General features: G+C 38.3%; 2 protein-coding genes across 2 annotated transcripts in view; one reads left to right on the top strand and one right to left on the bottom strand.

Annotated features, from left to right (window-relative positions):
• The window catches only part of skic3 (SKI3 subunit of superkiller complex), a 228287-nt gene extending 215981 nt beyond the window's left edge, over positions 1-12306 (bottom strand). The window contains exons 1-2 of the mRNA XM_028804761.2: positions 12227-12306; positions 115-209 (exon numbers count right to left, since the gene is read on the bottom strand). Of these exons, the coding sequence (XP_028660594.2) occupies positions 115-204 (90 nt within the window). The 5' untranslated portion in view covers positions 205-209; positions 12227-12306. The remainder of the gene's footprint in view (positions 1-114; positions 210-12226) is intronic.
• Positions 12307-12533: 227 nt separating this feature from the next.
• arsk (arylsulfatase family, member K) overlaps positions 12534-20957 on the top strand; it is an 81857-nt gene continuing 73433 nt past the window's right edge. The window contains exons 1-3 of the mRNA XM_028804762.2: positions 12534-12952; positions 13380-13509; positions 16806-16965. Of these exons, the coding sequence (XP_028660595.1) occupies positions 12836-12952; positions 13380-13509; positions 16806-16965 (407 nt within the window). The 5' untranslated portion in view covers positions 12534-12835. The remainder of the gene's footprint in view (positions 12953-13379; positions 13510-16805; positions 16966-20957) is intronic.

Raw genomic sequence — 20957 nt, 5'->3', positions numbered from 1 at the left:
TCAGAAAGTTCCAGTACATACTGCACCAGTATGTTGCTCGCTCTATTTGTGTCGTTTCTTTACTCTCTTCCTCAGAAACTAAAATAGCTTAAAAATAAAAAGATAAATATTTACCTTACAGTGCTTCAGTGCATCTTTGAACTCCTTATTTTTGATAGCCTCTCTAGCACTTTTCAGTGCAGACTTTACTTCTTTACTGGACATGGCTCCTAAACACAAATTCAAAGTATAAATTAAAGTTGCAATAGATAATAATCATATGAAACTGAAAATTTTGACGATTTCTATTATCCAGTCTGTGCCCTTGGTAACTGAAATGATAATCTGTAAAGCCCAAAAGAAAGCAGAATGCTGGATCTAATACAATGATGTTTGTCAACTTAAAGAAGGAACAGCCTACAATTAAATGTCAGTATAGCAATAAATTAATTATAAAATAATCAAATATGACAGTGAGAAACTAAAACAAAGATCATGTAAACCAATTTCAGACTAAACTGTTAACATTCACGATCAGAAGGTTGCAGGCAACTTTGACCTTAGGCGAGATAACAAATATATTATCTCATTATATCCAAATAAACAAATGTGCTATATCAATTCCTACTAATCAAAAGAATACATCATTATAAGCTATAATAGTAATTCACCCAATACATAGGACTTAAGAATATACTTTTTTCTCAAAAATATTTTAAAATAAACTGAATAAAATACATGGCTAGCATATCCATTGTGAAACATGGTGGAAATAATTATGATAAAACAAAATTGTTCAGAAAAAACATATTTGGTCAGTTATCGCCATGGTGTACTGCAAGCCAATGCCGATGTCCTTTCTCGATGCCACGACTTCTTGGTCCGGTATGCCCCACCCGACGGGTCTGGGCTGAGGGGGGGCCATGTCACACACGTGCGAGTACGGGGACGTTGTATGGACCAAGCAAAGGTAATGCCACGCCAGGCCCGGGGGTGGCGGGGTACACTAAACGTTCTCCTGTTATCTCTACAGGCCAGCCACGGGAAAACCTATCTGATTCAGTGCTGATGATGCCAGTTCCGGCACCCTGAAGAATGTCAGTTCCGGTTTCCGGAGCTGAGAAGAACGTCACTTCCGGCGCACAGGCTGACGTCACAAGGACATCACTTCCAGTTCTCCTATATCACTTCCAGTCTTATCCCTTAAAGCATCCGTCTTTTCCAATCCTCGTCAGTTCTGTTTTGGACTCAGTATTGTGAACAGCTCTGTGCTATTTAAAAAAACATTTGCAGCCAGGAATATTATATAGGTGGCTGCCCCAAACCTTTTTACGTGTGTTGAGTCTGTTCCTATTTACAGTACATATATATATGTATATTATATATATATACATATACAGTAAACCCTTGCTATATCGCGCTTTGTCTTTCGTGGCTTCACTCTATTGCGAATTTTATATGTAAGCATATCTAAACATATAACGCGGATTTTTCGCTGCTTCTCTGGTTTCTGCAGACAATGGGTCTTTTTACATCTGGTACTTGCTTCCTCAGTTGGTCTGCCCTGTTGATTTCATACAAGAGATGCTATTGGTGGATGGCTGAAAAGCTACCCAATCAAAGCATGCAGTTAAGTTCCTGTGTGCTGCTGATTGGCTCAGCGATGGAGTGCTGCATTAACCAGGAAGTCTAATCTCACTCATTCAGCATTAACGTGCCCCTGCTACTGCTTCAGGAGCCGTGTCCAAGCGCCAACAGAAGATGCAAATGATTGCAGAAAAGGTAAAAGTTTTGGATATGTTGAAGGAAGGAAACAGATACACCGCTGCAGGACACCATTACAGCATCAATGAGTCCACGATTCTTTTTATTTAAAAAGGAGGAAAAGCATATAAGATCTACGGCTGCAGTGTCCTTTAACCAGGGTGCAAAACGAGTTGCAAGTGGACGTGATAAGGCAGTAGTCTGGACGGAATCTGCTTTAGGGATTTGGATTGAAGAGTGCTGGAAGAAGAACAACGGCGGTGCTAAACAGTCACCCGAAGAGGCTCCTTTAGAAGAGCTGTAACGCTATCCTTTGTTGTGCAGTAAAATTAAACTCATCGTTATCGGACAAGTCGTCGTGTCATTGTTGGTGAGTAACCATAATTAATTATCTACGTACAGTACTTATTACATGTACATAGTTTAGTGTCACTGTACACACATTTTACTGTATACAATTTTTCTTGCATTGTACGTATTTATTGCTGGTGGCCTGTCTGTCGTAATGGCTGTAACATATGTGATATCAGAGACGCTCGATATCTTTAAAATAATATTTAGGTTTTACTGTATATAAACTGTGTTTACATACATAATTTCAACGAATCTTACCTAAAATCTAAGAGAATACAAAGGGTTTATACTGTATAATTGTGCGTGAAATGTTTATAATAGTGTGGGAGAGTTTATAAGGGCTTAAAATATATAAAAATAACCATATAAACATATGGTTTCTACTTCGCAGATTTTCCTATTTTGTGGGTGGCTCTGGAACGCAACCCCCGCGATGGAGGAGGGATTACTCTATATATATATATATATATATATATATATATATATATATATATGCATACATACATGCATACAGTCCATCACTTTTTCCACCTTTTGTTATGTTACAGCCTTATTCCAAAATGGATTAAATTCATTTTTTTCCTCACAATTCTGCACACAACACCCCATAATGACAACGTGAAAAAAGTTTACTTATACATATTATATATTATATTTTATATATATATATATATATAGGCACGGTGGTGCAGTGGGTAGCGCTGCTGCCTCGCAGTTGGGAGATCTGGGGACCTGGGTTTGCTTCCCGGGTCCTCCCTACGTGGAGTTTGCATGTTCTCCCCGTGTCTGCGTGGGTTTCCTCCGGGCACTCCGGTTTCCTCCCACAGTCCAAAGACATGCAGGTTAGGTAGATTGGCGATTCTAAATTGGCCCTAGTGTGTGCTTGGTGTGTGTGTGGGTGTGTTTGTGTGTGTCCTGAGGTGGGTTGGCACCCTGCCCAGGATTGGTTTCTGCCTTGTGCCCTGTGTTGGCTGGGATTGGCTCCAGCAGACCCCCGTGACCCTGTGTTCGGATTCAGCGGGTTGGAAAATGGATGGATGGATGGATGGATATATATATATATATATATATATATATATATACACACATACATACATACATATATATGCGCATCATGAAAGCGCATCACTTTTTCCACATCTCCTCAGAATTCTACACACAACACCCCATAATGACAATGTGAAAAAAGTTTACTTGAGGTTTTTGCAAATTTATTAAAAATAAAAAAATTGAGAAAGCACATGTACATAAGTATTCACAGCCTTTGCCATGAAGCTCAAAATTGAGCTCAGGTGCATCCTGTTTCCCCTGATCATCCTTGAGATGTTTCTGCAGCTTAATTTGAGTCCATCTGTGGAAAAATTCAGTTGATTGGACATGATTTGGAAAGGCACACACCTGTCTATATAAGGTCCCACAGTTGACAATTCATGTCAGAGCACAAACCAAGCATGAAGTCAAAGGAATTGTCTGTAGACCTCCGAGACAAGATTGTCTCGAGGCACAAATCTGGGGAAGGTTACAGAAAAATTTCTGTTGCTTTGAAGGTCCCAATGAGCACAGTGGCCTCCATCATCCGTAAGTGGAAGAAGTTCGAAACCACCAGGACTCTTCCTACAGCTGGCCGGCCATCTAAACTGAGTGATCAGGGGAGAAGGGCCTTAGTCACGGAGGTGACCAAGAACCCGATGGTCACTCTGTCAGAGCTCCAGAGGTCCTCTGTGGAGAGAGGAGAACCTTCCAGAAGGACAACCATCTCTACAGCAATCCACCTATCAGGCCAATATGGTAGAGTGGCCAGACGGAAGCCACTCCTTAGTAAAAGGCACATGGCAGCCCACCTGGAGTTTGCCAAAAGGCACCTGAAGGACTCTCACAACATGAGAAAGAAAATTCTCGGGTCTGATGAGACAAAGATTGAACTCCTTGGTGTGAATGCCAGGCGTCACGTTTGGAGGAAACCAGGCACCGCTCATCCCCAGGCCAATACCATCCCTACAGTGAAGCATGGTGGTGGCAGCATCATGCTGTGGGGATGTTTTTCAGCGGCAGGGACTGGGAGACTAGTTAGGATTATGGGAAAGATGACTGCAGCAATGTACAGAGACATCCTGGACGAAAACCTGCTCCAGAGCGCTCTTGACCTCAGACTGGGGCGACGGTTCATCTTTCAGCAGGACAACGACCCTAAGCACACAGCCAAGATATCAAAGGAGTGGCTTCAGGACAACTCTGTGAATGTCCTTGAGTGACCCAGCCAGAGCCCAGACTTGAATCCGATTGAACATCTCTGGAGAGATCTTAAAATGGCTGTGCACCGACGCTTCCCATCCAACCCGATGGAGCTTGAGAGGTGCTGCAAAGAGTAATTGGTGAAACTGGCCAAGGATAGGTGTGCCAAGCTTGTGGCATCATATTCAAAAAGACTTGTGGCTGTAATTGCTGCCAAAGGTGCATCAACAAAGTATTGAGCAAAGGCTGTGAATACTTATGTACATGTGATTTCTCAGTTTTTTTATTTTTAATAAATTTGCAAAAACCTCAAATAAACTTTTCTTCACGTTGTCATTATGGGGTGTTGTGTGTAGAATTCTGAGGAAAAAAATTAATTTAATCCATTTTGGAATAAGGCTGTAACAAAAAAAAATGTGGAATAAGTGATACGCTGTGAATACTTTCCGGATGCACTGTATATATATATATATATATACTAGCAAAATACCCGCACTTCGCAGCGGAGAAGTAGTGTGTTAAAGAGGTTATGAAAAAAAAAAAGGAAACATTTTAAAAATAACGTAACATGATTGTCAATGTAATTGTGTTGTCATTGTTATGAGTGTTGCTGTCTTTTATATATATAATATACACACACAGACACACATAAACATATATATACATATACATATATATATACATATCTACATATACACATATCTACATATACATACGTATATACACATATACACATCCACAAAAACATATATATACATATACAAATATCTACATATATATATATATCTACATATATATATATATATATATATATATATATATATATATATATATATATATAGACATACATACATTCACATATATATATACTGTATATAAACATATGTACTTATTGGCTCCTGTATTTAGGATATAGCAGGTTGGATAATGGACGGATGGACATCTGTATGCATAGCCATATTTGCCCGTTTTCGTTTTTTTTCTTTGTTCAGTAATATTTCAGTAAACCCGGAGCTTGTCAGTTCAAATCCTGGTACTGACACCACTGTGTGACCCTGAGGAAGTCACTTCACCTGCCTGTGCTGCAAAAAACAAAAGTAATGTAACAAATTGTACCTCAGATGTTGTAAGTTGGTGGAATAAAGGCATAAGTAAAATAGATAAATATGTATTATACACATAGGAACTATTAATTTATTTTCAGTTAAGTCATCTGCAGCAAACTTTTATAAATGAGGGTTTCTGATTTTTAGATAGTGCAAACTGTTTCTTCTTCATTGACGTTTTCTCTTGGAGAGCTTTTTTCATTTCATTGAAAATGAAAGCAGCAGCTGCCAAAATATGTAGCTTTCTTATTAATTTTTCAACATTGTGTAAAATAAATGTATAAAGTAACATAAAAGGTTTAAATACTGGTTATCCTTTTACACTAAAATATTACTAAAGAGATACAAAAAAAGTAAAATGGATATGTTCTTTTTCTTTAAGGAGATTAAATATTACTGAAGAAAGAAAAAAAAAAATTAAACAGCCAAATGGGGCTATGCATACGAACTTAAAAGGTTTAAATAAAACAGAAATATATATTTTATTTTTACTTGCTTAACTTGTGGAGGGTGTATCCTGTAGCAAAGCCCTAACTTTTTTCGTGAAAGCCCGTTTCAGTAAATAAGTGTTAAAAACAGGTGTAAAGATATTGACAATAAGCTACGCAAACCCAGGAAGACATGGAATCGTTTAAATCAAGTATCATTACATCTTCCTTTCTTAAAGAGAAGTAAGGCAGTACTTATAAGCTTACATATTTATATATAGACATACATATATATATATATACATATATATCTGAAGCCGTGCAAGCACACTCTTGAGAATGCAACGTATAGTTGTACAGAAGAAAAGCAATCTTGCCTCAAATGAATGGCAACCTTTTGTAGGTCTATGAACTTAATTTAAACTTTAGGTTTACACGGTGCTTTCTTTCCGAAGTACCTGCACTCATGAATATGTCTGTATGTGTCAGTCGGTCAAATCCACGCGCTTCGCACCGGCGAAGTACCGCTTTTAAATTTTTATTAAGAAGAAAATAAAACGTTTTTAAATTGAGGGGAAAATATACCAATAACAGTTTGTTAAGGATCTGTTTTTTTGTGAAGCTGCCTTTACTCGAGTGATCACTTCGACCTGACTTGGTGGCCAAGTATAAGCGTTACCTCGTAGGTAACCACCCATACAATCAGATTGTGAATCAGACTACGAATGCCGTGAATGTAATTACACACTCACTGCACTTGCTTACGGTAATCGAACCTCGGACGTCAGCGCTAGAGGGGCTTAGCAGCGGTGAAGTATTGCTTTTAAATTTTAATTAAGAACAAAAGAAAACCTCAGAGCTTCAATTCCCGAAAGGGAGTGAAGTGAGTGTCCGGTTACCTACCAGGTAACGCTTATGGTTGGACAGCAAGTGACGTAACATCAGCCACGGTGCCTTCAGTTGTGAGAAGCAGATCATAGAATGATTGAAAATAGTTTTGCATTTACCTTTTTAGTAAAAGGCGAGCTTTTAAGCCTGAGAAATCACCCCGTAAATGCACACGTTTAATTGCACATGTGTTAATATGTATGGTTACACAGTATTAAAAGACAGTGAACAACGTCAGTTACCTTTGTTCCCGCGTTTGATAAAAGGCGAGCTTTTAAGCCTGAGAAATTACCCCGTAAATGCACACGTTTAATTGCACGTGTTAATATGTATGCTTACACAGTATTAAAAGACACTCAAAAATTAACGTCAGTTACCTTTCGTTCCCGCGTTTGACTCGTGCTGTAAATCTCTTCCTTGTTTTTAGTTCACGTGATTACGTAGGAGGCGTGATGACGCGATACGTGACTCCGCCTCCTCCATTAGAGTATATGGACAAAAAATATGTTCCAGTTATGACCATTACGCGTAGAATTTCGAAATGAAACCTGCCTAACTTTTGTAAGTAAGCTGTAAGGAATGAGCCTGCCAAATTTCAGCCTTCCACCTACACGGGAAGTTCGAGAATTAGTGATGAGTCAGTCAGTCAGTCAGTCAGTCAGTGAGTCAGTGAGGGCTTTGCCTTTTATTAATATGTATATATATATATATATATATATATATATATATATAATCTTCATTTGGATCTTGATCTTTGTTTATCCGCGAATGAATTGGAAGAAGAAGCACTAGTTGGCAGTACAGAGACAGCTGAAACATAGGCATTACAGTACATTAAGAATCTCCTCCAGGCTTATACTACTGAAGACTGTAGTACTCCAGTCACATCTCAAAACACAGACATTCAAACTAAACAAATTGTTGTGCTTTAAAGTAACTAATCTCTATATATAATCTTCATTTGGATCTTGATCTTTGTTTGTCCGCGAATTCATGTTCAACCGACACGGTATCCTTCAATACGGGCGCACACAAAAAGGCGAGCTTCAAAAGGGCAACCTCAATTGGGCGCATCGAATAAAGGGAAACGCAACAAAATTATTACAGAATATTTATTACTCAAAGGCAATGTTTGAACGTATAAAAAGGCGAAAGCAAGAATATCAAAACATCCAATTAATTAATGCATGAACTTCTAAGTGAGACGAACATTTTCCAATCCTATATTCAGTACATTTCCAGATGTGTTTCCCGTTGATAGTTTTCTCCTTTCTGAATGTGTAGCCTTCGACTACGAATAGATCTGCACCTTTGTTGCTCTTCACATATTCCAGAGCCATTTCAACTAAATTATCTACGAACGCGTTTATTCGCCACGCTCAATTGAGGTCGCCGTTTTGAAGCTCGCCTTTATTCGCCACGCCCAATTGAGGTCGCCCTTTTGAAGCTCGCCATTTTTGTGCGCGCCCTTATTAAATAGAACATATAAGTTGGACACATTTCTGTGATTTTCCATCAGTCGGCGTTTGGAGTTCAAGAAAGAAGCATTGGTTCTTCCTTACTCTTTGGATTGCCACAAAGCAACCTGCGAGATTGGAGAAAGGTTGAGAAGAGATCGTGAGAGGAAACGACAGCGTCGTGAAAACGAGATGGACTGTGAACGGAGAGAAGCAGAAATGCTCCTCCACCACCACATAATTACTTTTCTGACAGTGATTCCGAGTAGGCCGTTCCTATCGAATCAATGTCCAAGGGTTTTGTTTTGTAATTTTGTTTCCCTTATAAAAAATCATAATGCTGTGCGACGAAGGGCCCAGTTCACGAACTGGCAGCCATGTTTAAACAGGGAGCCCTTCACAGACAACTTTAACACGCGCAACATAGTTGGGCGCACATGGCTAGTGTATATATATATATATATATATATATATATATATATATATATATATATATATATATATATATCTTTAGCCCAAATGTTTACTGTCTGATACCAAAAGAAGTCTCAAAGAACCCCAAAATGTCACTGCAGGATTTGCAGGTAACTCTTGTAAAATTTGATATCAAAGTGCATGTACAGTATCTACAGTCATAAAAAAAAGATTGTACAAATTTGACTTTAATGTGAGGTGTGCCAGGAAAAAAGCCTTTCCTGCCTGAAAAGCACATTAGAACAGGACTACAGTTTGCCATTGAACATGCAGGCAAACACAAGTCCTTCTGGAATGTGCTCTATACAGATGACTAAAGGAGTTTTTTTGGTCAGAGTAACTGTAGACATGTTTGGTGCAAAAAGAAGGCAGCTTTCCTGGAAAAGAACCTCATAACAACTGTGAGGCATTGTTGTGGAAATGTTATGGTTTGGCATTGCTTTGCTGCTTCACGGCTTGGGCAGTTTGCTGTTATCCTATCAACTATGAATTTTGCATCATGTAAGACTCTGCTTGAGGAGAATGTGAGGCCATCTGTCAGAAAATTGAAGTGGAACTGAAATTTGACCTTTCAACCCAATAAAGATCCAAAGCACACTAGTAAATCTACCAAATCTCTAAAAGAAGAAATGGAGTGTTAAGGTCTTATCAAAGTCCTGAGCTGAATCCTACTGAAGTGTTTTGAAGGAATTTAAAATAGGTAGTACATGCCGGAAAAGCCATAAACATCTTGCAAGATTTTTTTGGCATGGTGGAGTGATCAAAAATTTCACCAAGTCCATTTCTGAGACTGATAATACAATAAGTCATTTCCTCTTCTGGGAGGGCTATGCCAACTTCTCGGGTCAAGGATGTACTTACTTATTTTTTTACAAGTAAACCATTACATCAGTTGTAATTTTTGCTTAATAAATGATTGAAAAGTCAGCGTTTCTTCATGTTTTATTTATTTATTCATTTACTCATTAAATTCATGTATATTGCCTTTATCTGTTTGGTCTGTTTGCATGAAGATCTACTGTTTACCTGTTCAAACATGTTAAAGTCAATAATTTTTATGGGGTGTATTTCCTTTTTCACACGATTGTAAATAATTTTACATGCCATTTATTTCGTAACAATTTTTCACATTTCTTACAGCTGCAAAGACTTACCAAAGTTACTTACAGCTTTCTAGTGTTCCTTACCTTGATCGTCAAGATACAAAACCCTTACCGCTGAACTTTTGTATACAGGTGCTGGTCATAAAATTAGAATATCATGACAAAGTTGATTTATTTCAGTAATTCCATTCAAAAAGTGAAACTTGTAGATTAGATTCATTCATTACACACAGACTGATGTATTTCAAATGTTTATTTCTTTTAATGTTGATGATTATAACTGACAACTAATGAAAGTCCCAAATTCAGTATCTCAGAAAATTAGAATATCAATTAAGACCAATGCAAAAAAAGGATTTTTAGAAATGTTGGCCAACTGAAAGGTATGAACATGTACAGCACTCAATATTTAGTTGGGGCTCCTTTGGCCTGGATTACTGCAGCAATGCGGCGTGGCATGGAGTCAATCAGTCTGTGGCACTACTCAGGTGTTATGAGAGCCCATGTTGCTCTGATAGTGGCCTTCAGCTCTTCTGAATTGTTGGGTCTGGCGTATTGCATCTTCCTCTTCACAATATCCCATAGATTTTCTATGGGGTTAAGGTCAGGCGAGTTTGCTGGCCAATCAAGAACAGGGATAGCATGGTCCTTAAACCAGGTACTGGTAGCTTTGGCACTGTGTGCAGGTGCCAGGTCCTGTTGGAAAATGAAATCTGCATCTCCATAAAGTTCGTCAGCAGCAGGAAGCATGAAGTGCTCTAAAACTTCCTGGTAGACGGCTGCGTTGACCTTGGACCTCAGAAAACACAATAGACCAACACCAACAGATGACATGGCACCCCAAACCATCACTGACTGTGGAAACTTTACACTGGACCTCACGCAACGTGGATTCTGTGCCTCTCCTCTCTTCCTCCAGACTCTGGGACATTGATTTCCAAAGGAAATGCAAAATTTACTTTCATCAGAGAACATAACTTTGGACCACTCAGCAGCAGTCCAGTCCTTTTTGTCTTTAGACCAGGTGAGACGCTTCTGACGCTGTCTCTTGTTCAAGAGTGGCTTGACACAAGGAATGCGACAGCTGAAACCCATGTCTTGCATACGTCTGTGCGTTGTGGCTCTTGAAGCACTGACTCCAGCTGCAGTCCACTCTTTGTGAATCTCCCCCACACTTTTGAATGGGTTTTGTTTCACAATCCTCTCCAGGGTGCGGTTATCCCTATTGCTTGTACACTTTTTTCTACCACATCTTGTCCTTCCCTTCGCCTCTCTATTAATGTGCTTGGACACAGAGCTCTGTGAACAGCCAGCCTCTTTAGCAATGACCTTTTGTGTCTTGCTCTCCTTGTGCAAGGTGTCAATGGTCGTCTTTTGGATAACTGTCAAGTCAGCAGTCTTCCCCATGACTGTGTAGCCTACAGAACTAGACAGAGACCATTTAAAGGCTTTTGCAGGTGTTTTGAGTTAATTAGCTGATTAGAGTGTGGCACCAGGTGTCTTCAATATTGTACCTTTTCACAATATTCTAATTTTCCAAGACACTGAATTTGGGACTTTCATTAGTTGTCAGTTATAATCATCTACATTAAAAGAAATAAACATTTGAAATACATCAGTCTGTGTGTAATGAATGAATCTAATATTCAAGTTTCACTTTTTGAATGGAATTACTGAAATAAATCAACTTTGTCATGATATTCTAATTTTATGACCAGCACCTGTATGTTCAGAAAAGTACGTGCGGAACAAGTAATACATTTACCCTAGGCAACACCCCCCAAACCATCTATTCCTAGCTTCTTAAACATGAAGAAGATACACAGCAAAAATATATGCTACAACAAACAGAGAACATGAATAAGCAATATTATTAAATTTTGTTAAATGTGAGAACCTAAAATAACAGGTTGAATTAATGTTTCAGCTGCATTGTAAATATCAATCAACGATCAAAGTCGTTGAACTTAACCTCTCTGTATTTAGGAATCGTACAATTGGAACATCCCGAAGAAAAAAAAAAACTAAAACACACTAATGGGAGGAATATCATTCAATCCTGCCTCCTAGCGCTGTGTGGAAACAGCCAGCTAATCACAGCGACCCTGTGTAAGCTCTTATTCTGTTATGTGCATCAACAAAATGGTATTGCCTCAGATAAATCAGTGAGTCACTAAAGAAAGATTACAGGAACAGATAATCTTACATTTGCTTATATATGATAGTACTCAGAATTCTGAAACAAAAGCACAGTCTGCACTCTTCCAAATTACCCACAGATTGTTAAAGATAAACTAGAATGAAATACTTTTCACAACTACATATTCTTTCACAATTTTCCACAACTCACTTTTCAGCAAAAAGACTTAAAGTGGCACATTAAAGTCCACATAACGTGACTTTCTTGCCAAAAAAAACCTTGCAACAGTTGCTTAGCTTACCTTCTAGTGATGATAATCAAACCTGCCACAAATCACTCCCATGGATCATTGCAATAGACAGGCGCAGTCAGGCACATTCGTCACATGACGCAAAACTCTGAAGCCAGTCAGAGAGGGGCCATTTTTTTCTTAAAGTGAACGAGTACCTTTTGAAGAGCCATAGCCCAAATTAAGAGTAGTTAAAAAAGAACTTGCGCGTATTTTTTGTTTAAGGCACATGAATTCTGCATGCTATCTAATTTGTTCTATTGAATTCACTTGTAACATGTTTTTGTAAATTAATCAATTTAATCAATCTAAATTAATCAAGAAATATAAAACGGCTATTTAATAATTCTAATTGATATCCTAAAATTGCAAACGTACATTTTAATATTTTTGTCTGCCACATAAGCAATGTTAAGTAAGTGTAACTCTAAATGTTTGCACTTAAGGTTCACATTTGATTTGCTGAAGGAAAAGTAGAGTGCACGTACGATGCAGAAGACAGCTCAGTGGCGCTTTATCAGCTGACATCCTGAACTTGTCACTGAGACTCCTCCTGTGCTCGTTCTTATAACTTGTATAGCAGCCTGCGTTATCTGACTCCGGACTCCACAGTGAAAGAGGATGGCGAGGCACACCGTCAAATTCGTAGCTTACTGGATCGCTCTCTACTCCGTTTTGCTACTCGCAGTCACCGAAGGTGGCAGACCCAACTTTGTACTTTTTATGGCCGATTCTTTCGTAAGTGCCTTGCATTATCACTGCTTCGTTAATATATTCCTGCTAGTTAAGGGTAGCCTACATTAAGTATATGCTCTACCTGAATGCTTTTTTAAATCTTTCGTGATGTTTACCCGTTTTTGTCTCACACAAAGTATCTCCTGTGCTTTGATTTTTGTTTTGATATTGGCAACATTTGATTCTGGCACTCATAATGTGCGTTTTATTAAAGCCAGTTTTCAGTGATAAAAGTATATTGCACACTACATTGATAAGAATTCTTGAAAATGATCTAGAATATTCAGTACCGTACTTTCAGAATATGAAAGCAGAATCCCTGTAAGGCTTATTATTTAAACACCAGGTTACGGACTGTATGAAGTTTGTATGCTCTTTTTGACTGAAAATGGAATTTCTATATAAACATCCAACTTCTTTTTTGTTACAGGATGGCAGGCTGACCTTTTACCCTGGAAATGTTACTTTGCAGCTTCCCTTTATAAATTACATGAGAGAGCACGGAACAATCTTTCTTAATTCTTACACTAATTCTCCTATCTGTTGTCCTTCAAGAGCAGGTAATATTATTTTTTGATTCTTCTTGCGTTCAAAATTAAGGAGTTGACTTTTACTTTGTTGAAATGTGATACTGTATTAAGTCACCTGTAAGTGTCCAGTAATAATTAAACTTGTAACTAACTAAAGCTGATATTCTTTTTCTTTTTTTATGAGACAAAAATATGAAAGCATTTACACCTGAGAATGAAAACATCACAAAAGTTTTAACTGTAGTTTTAGCCGAAACAAAGCTAGTTCAGAATTTAGTCCTCATTAATACAAGAGTAAAAATCACACTGCTGACGCACCACATGTGTGACCTTGTGAAAAAAGTAATATTTGTTAATGTTGTGGTTGATTTTACTTTTTAATGAGAAAAAACAGTCAAATGTATATTCTGAACTCAAGATGTTAAACACAGGAATATCTATAACATTGGAGCAGCTTTAAAAGCTTTGCACTCAAGTTGGTCATCGGGTCATGCCATCAAGATTCACCCTATTTTGAAAAACGTTGTTGCTGCATAGTTTAAAAAAAATCTGAAACTTTGCTTATTCATTTGTATGATTGATCAATGGCCAAAATCCTATATTTTTATTTTTTTCATCAACCCCTTTCCCTAATATACCCCTTCAAAGATGGTGTTTATCACCATTTTTATTGTTCAGAAGTCTTCTCAAAATGACAAATATCTCCTGAACCAATAAACATGTTTAAGCAATTTCACAAACATTGAGTATTCTCAACTTTGGAAGGGTGTGGGACTACAGAGGGGTAACCATTTTCAGGATTTTAAATTTTAGTTTTTCATGTAACAAGGTCTGTACAGTGTGAACAACACATTTGTGTATCTTTTCATTGCTGCTTAAAAATAATGAAAGTTAATGAAACACAATACCCAGTCATCAATTTTTAAAGGGCTACAAAGAAAAGAATACGTTTGATTTCAAAGCATATGGAAAGTGAACAGAATCTTCAGTTCATGCTAAGTAAAAAAGGTTTTCCATTATTAAATGTGTTTATTAGTTCAGGAGATGTTTGGTGATGGCTGCCATCTTTTAAGGGGTCTAGCAAGATGCAGTGTGTGTGTGTGGGGGGGGGGGGGGGGATTAATTATTTTAAGCCATCAATTAACCATATAAATGAATGGGTAAAGTTTCAAGTAAAAAAAAAAAAATCCGCAAACCATCTAGGTAAACCGCCATGGAATGACCAATATACATATAGAGTTTAAAACTGAATAGTGAAGGCAGGTTTAATCACATAATTGTAGCATTTAGTGTAAATATAAGCTCATTTTAATTTATCTATGCTTTACAGATTTATCTGACAGCCATTGTGCCCTACAATCAAAAGTCATTTCACAGACACTTAAGAGTAAAATTTGCATACTTAAAACCAGACATAAAAGCCAATTTGAAGGCGCATAGCCACTTGAGTGATTGATAAAATTAATAATGCAAATAATAGCAGAAATAACTACATAAAGATATTAAAAGCTATCATTATTAAGCTTTAGATCATAGTATTAGTTAGAGTATATGTAATATTCTTTGAGTCCTGGAGCAGGAGGTGTATTCTACTGATAGGATCTTACCATTCACCTGTGATGTCCATTGCATGCACGAAGACTGATGCCAGGGGCCACTAACATCCTCTTATCTTTCCAAAGCATTCCACTGAATTCTCCAGGAGTTAAAATAGCAAAAAAAAAAATGTTTTCGATTATTTACAGTATGACTCACATAAATAGCAAAAACAGTTGAAAAAATGTTTTTCAGCCATTCTCGCTGCACATGTCACAGCAATGATGAATATTTATTATGGAGTAGAAATTAATAATGTAATATACAGTGTGGTTTAGGAACAGTAGATAAAAGTAGTCCTCAAGGAATGTTTTCAGAGACACAAAATATGTTTCAAAAGAGACATTACTTAAAGGTGCAGTTTGTTTAAGAATGTTTAGTGGCTCAACTAGACATCTTATAAATTTATCTGCAGTTGATTTAAGTGAGTGTCTCATTGAAGAGGGCCTTTTAAAATGCCCAGCATCACAAAGTCACAATGAGTTGGTATTTGAATTTTGAACAGAACTATACTTTACAGTTACATAGGAATGAAGTCTGTCCTGGCAGTAAAAATTCTGCACCAGCAAATTATATCATGTTTTTTCATTTATTAATGTGCTTGACAAATAATGAATGTTATAAACTCTTTCATAAACTCTTTCTTACAAAGTTATCTCTTCTTTGTATTTGTGTATTGTTTGATTAAATTATAAAATTGCTCAGTTCTTTTTAAAGCAACTCTTCTTCTTCTACTTCTTTTGTAGCTCTTCCCATTTTTATATGGGGTCGGGATTCTTTTTTTTTTTTTTTTACTAGAAAGTAATGAAGTTTGCTATTATATATGTTAAATAGCCTATATTAATAATATATGTAAATCTGGTGGTTTATGTTTGAAGAAGGACACCTCTTGTCAGCTGACATCACAGTAGAAGACCTTTACAGTACTGATGTATACTGAATCATCACAGGAACATGGTAGTATGTTATGAAAGCAGGCAATCAAGATAGTGGCAGAAATGCTCACATGAATAGTCATTGATAGTAAGTTCAGTAAACTGACAGTTGGGATTAAGATGGATGGCCACCTCTGCTAACACTGCTACAAAGAGAAAACATACTTAGTAAACATAGCCTGGAGTTAACTCCGTCATATGACAGGGCATAAATTAATATGTAAAATACTGTACACATTTCTCTACTTTATTGCCTCAATATTTTTAATATATAGACAATGACTTGCCTAGCATTGGTAGTGTATTGCATAGTACTGATGATGCCTCATAGATCCAGCAATCTATGTTTAAACCCTATGCCTAGTCACTAAATGTTCCAAGACTGCACATTCTCTGAGGGTTGGCATGGGAGTTTTCTACAAGTTCTGTGATTCTCTCTCATATCACAAAGACATTAGTTTTAGATTTATTGGCTATTCTTGGTTTTAGAGTGTGAGTGTAAGTATGTGCATGGTGCTACTGGGATATGCTCCTGTCCTCCATGTACCTAAATTGAATAAAATGGTTTGAGAATGTTATAATATGTAGAGCACAATTCAGTATGAACTTTATACTGTTGGAATCAAAAAACTTAATAATAAGATTACATTAGGAAAATTGCATAACTTAAAGATTTGAACTGATTATTAATACAGTTTAGTGCATTGTTTTAGGAATTTTATATTTTGTTTGCAGGTCTTAAAACTGATTACTTTTTTATTGTCACAATCCTTAACACTTTTGCTTCATTTTCAGCAATGTGGAGTGGTAAATTTATCCATATGACAGAATCTTGGAACAATTTCAAATGCCTGGATGACAAATATACAACATGGATGGACATTTTGCAGGAAAAGGGTTATGTCACAAAGCAGTTTGGAAAGGTGGATTATAAATCTGGCGGCCATTCCCTCAGGTAAGATGATTAGAAATGTATTTTTGCACTGACACTATTTGCAGCATGTTAATACTGTAGTGGGTACACTCGTGCACACTCACTCACAGAGAACCAGTTTAAAGTTAGCAGTCATCCTAAAGGTAATGTTTTTTTACAATTTTGACATAAAACTGGGGTCCTTGGAGAAAACCATTGTAAATACAGAAAGAGAGAGAGAGAGAGAGATAATGTGCCTCAGAGTAGCCTTTACTCTTAAGAGCTGAACTTGCGCCCTACATTCTAAGGTCACACATTGCCTTCTCACTTGATTAACAACAAAACAAAATGGTATTGATAGACTGTGTTTTGATGTGGATGCAGAGAAACAGCACACCACCTCCATTGTGTGTTCTTGACTTATTTCAATGGAACTAAATAGAGATATGCAACTGTAATTGTTACCCTATATTAATAGTTCCTGATTAAACAATTGGCAGTCTACTGAGCCATGACCTTAACACCAACACATGCCACATGAGACTAAGCCCCACTCAATATTGCTTTAACCAGGGAACCATTCTGTTACCTTTTTGTGATTATGTGTGTATTGAAAACAAACTAATACACATATATAACAATAATTCTCCACGTTGAACAATACTTATGAGGTTATGTAAAAAGGAAAATTAAAATCCCTCTGATTCCTTTCCACTCCCCACCCTCACACTATTTTCTTCGAGATGTACTTGTGTAGTATGAGGAACAAGATGCCTGATCTGACTGAGGAGATGAGATGTGGCACCACAGGCCCAGGAGATCCCCTGTCCTATAGGACACAGGTACAGTTATCAGCATGGATAACTGGATATTTGGTGCCATACTATATCTGCCAATTGATGCCATTTGGGGAAGTTGGTCCTTGATGCCCCATTAATCCTAATAGGCTGAGAGGACTAATTGAATAAGACTGAGGATTGATGATTTTGAAGCATTAACAAAAAAAGAATCTAGTGATTTCCATCGGGAGGCCAGAGCTGATTTGGCAGTGATTGTCCCAGATGAAAATAATTTTTGTTGCATGTGATTGAGAGAGAGATAGATGGACGTAATGTAATAAAAATATCTAAAGTAATAATAGGTATATCTATAGAAACAATAGAAGACATAAAGGTAGCAACTTTAAACCAAAGGGCAGTAACAGTGGGACATTTCCAAAACATATACATTTCAAATCCAAGGGACTCAGTTTGATATAGAAAGCAGAAAAGATCTGAGGTCAGCCCAATAGTATATTGTGTTCTAGTGGTCTAACATTCTACATTTTTGATGGCCTTTTGAGGTACAATAAAATAGCATTGTTTGAGTCACACTACGTCAATGGAATGTTAAACCGATCAACAAATCAGTGCTGTGTTCTTTCCTGTTTATTAAGATATATAGAGGAGTATGATTTTACTGCTGTGTTGAAAATACTTTGTTGTTTATCTACAAGCGCTGCTGCCTCGCAGTGAGGAGACCCAGGTTCGCTTCCCGGGTCCTCCCTGCGTGGAGTTTACATGTTCTCCCTGTGTCTCCGTGGGTTTCCTCTGGGTACTCCGGTTTCACAGTCCAAAGACATGCAGGTTAGGTGCATTGGCGATTCTAAATTGTCCCTAGTGTGTGCGTGGTGTGTGGGTGTGGGTGGGTGTGTGTGTGTGTGCCCTGCGGTGGGCTGGTGCCCTGCCTGGGGTTTGTTACCTGCCTTGCGCCCTGTGTTGGCTGGGATTGGCTCCAGCAGACCCCCATGACCCTGTAGTTAGGATATAGCGGGTTGGATAATGGATGGATGTTTATCTACATTCTAATAGAATAACCAAAGTGCTGAAATTGATGATCCTGAAAAGGATCTACAGCAGTAAACCAGGTGTCTGCAGGTTTTTGTTTGAAACAGTTTAACTATCAGTGAGTCATTTTAGTTCTAATTACTTCTTTCAGCTGCTCCTGGTACGGGTTGCCATAACGGATCTGTTTCTATAGATTTCTGTTCTTTGCACCTTGCTCTCTCAAACCCACCACCTGCATGTCCTCTCTCACCACATCCATAAATATCCTCTTAGGCCTTCTTTTCCTCCTGCCTGGCAGCTACATCACTAGCATCCTTCTCCTAATATAGCCAGCATCTTTCCACTGCACATGTCCAAATCAATGCAATCTTAACTCTCTGGCTTTGCCTCCAAATTGTTCATCCTGAGCTGACCCTCAAATATACTCATTCCTAATCTGTCCATGCTCATCACACCCAATGCACATCTTAACATCTTTAACTCAGTGCCACCGTCTCCAACCCATATAACACAGCTGGTATCACTACCATCTTGCAGACCTTCCCTTTGACTCTTGTTGTTCCCGTCTGTCACAAACTACACCTGACACTTTTCTGCACCCACTCCATCCTGCCTGCACTCTCTTCTTCACCTGTCTTCCATACTTCCCATTACGTTGTACTACTGATCCCAAGTATTTAACTCATCTACCTTTACCAATTCTACTCCCTGCACCCTCACCATTCCTCCTCTCATTCACACACATGCATTCTGTCTTGGTCCTACTGACCTTCATTACCCTCCTCTCTAGAGCATATCTCCACCTCTCCAGGGTCCCCTCAACCTGCTCCCAACTCTTGTTACACATCACGCTGACATCTGCAACCATTATAGTCCATGGGGACTCCTGTCTAATCTCCTCTGTCAACTTGTCCATCACAATTGCAAATAAGAAGGGCTCAGAGCTGATCCCTGATGTTATCCCACCTCAAACATAAACGCATCCATCACTCCTACCACAGACCTCACCACTGTATCATTTCTCTCATACATATCCTGTACCACTCTTACATACTTCTCTGCCACTCCCAACTTCCTCATACAATACCACAATTCCTCTCTAGGCACCCTGTCAAATGCTTTCTCTAGGTCCACAAAGCCAGAGTGCAACTCCATCTGGCGTTCTCTGTACTTCTCTATAAACACCCTGAGAGCAAACATCACATCTGTAGAGCTCTTTCCCAGCATGAAACCATACTGCTGCTCGCTGATCATCGCCTTCCTTCTTAACCTAGCTTCCACTACTTTTTCCCATTACTTCACACTGTGGCTGATCAATTTTATCCCCCTGTAGTTACCACAGTTTGGCACATCACCCTTATTCTTAAAAACTGGTACCAGTATACTTCTTCTACACTCCAGGGGCAAACTCTCACTTTCCAAGATTGCATTAAACAATCTGGTTAAAAACTCCACTGCCTTCTCTCCTAAACACCTCCATGGTTCCACAGGTATATCATCTGGACCAACAGCCTCCCCATTTTTCATCCTATTCATCTCTGTCCTTATTAGGGAATCCATTCCCGGATGGGTTTATCCATTCCCGGGAATTCAGGAATCCTGCATTTCATTCTCGGGAATCCTGGTCTCCCAGGGATGACACAGTGCACGGACATCTCACATGTGAACGGTTTTAGAACGACCGACACTTATTTTCAATAAAACTACTGCAATATGTTGACACAAATAAAAAACTAACCTTATCTACAAGCAGTTCATGCTGTCATATAAGTACATGTATCTTTAGTTGTGGTAATAAGAGCGTAGAAAGCACAACGTCCTCACAGGTGGCGCAGTGGTAGTGCTGCTGCTTTGCAGTAAGGAGACTGTGGAAGATTGTGGGTTCGCTTCCTGGTTCCTCTCTGTGTGGATAGTGCTTTGAGTACTGAGAAAAGCGCTATATAAATGTAATGAATTATTATTATTATTATTATTATTAACGTGTCCAGCGTCCAGGGAAGAGCACACCTTTGTGCAGAAGTACACCAGCCACTGAGAAAGCATGCCCTGCCTCCACTGAAATAGGCGGCACAATCATCAGATACTGATACACTTGTTCTAAACAACGCCCGCGCTTGCCGTTGCTCTGAAACACCACCATTTCAGCTTTTACTGCTGCATCCAGTTTCTTGTCATCATTCTGTGATGGCAAGTTTCTTGGCACAGATA

Source organism: Erpetoichthys calabaricus, chromosome 7, assembly GCF_900747795.2.
Source record: "Erpetoichthys calabaricus chromosome 7, fErpCal1.3, whole genome shotgun sequence".
Lineage (NCBI taxonomy): Eukaryota > Metazoa > Chordata > Cladistia > Polypteriformes > Polypteridae > Erpetoichthys > Erpetoichthys calabaricus.
Note: the sequence above shows the minus strand (reverse complement) of the source record. Positions and strands in the feature narration are given on the sequence as shown.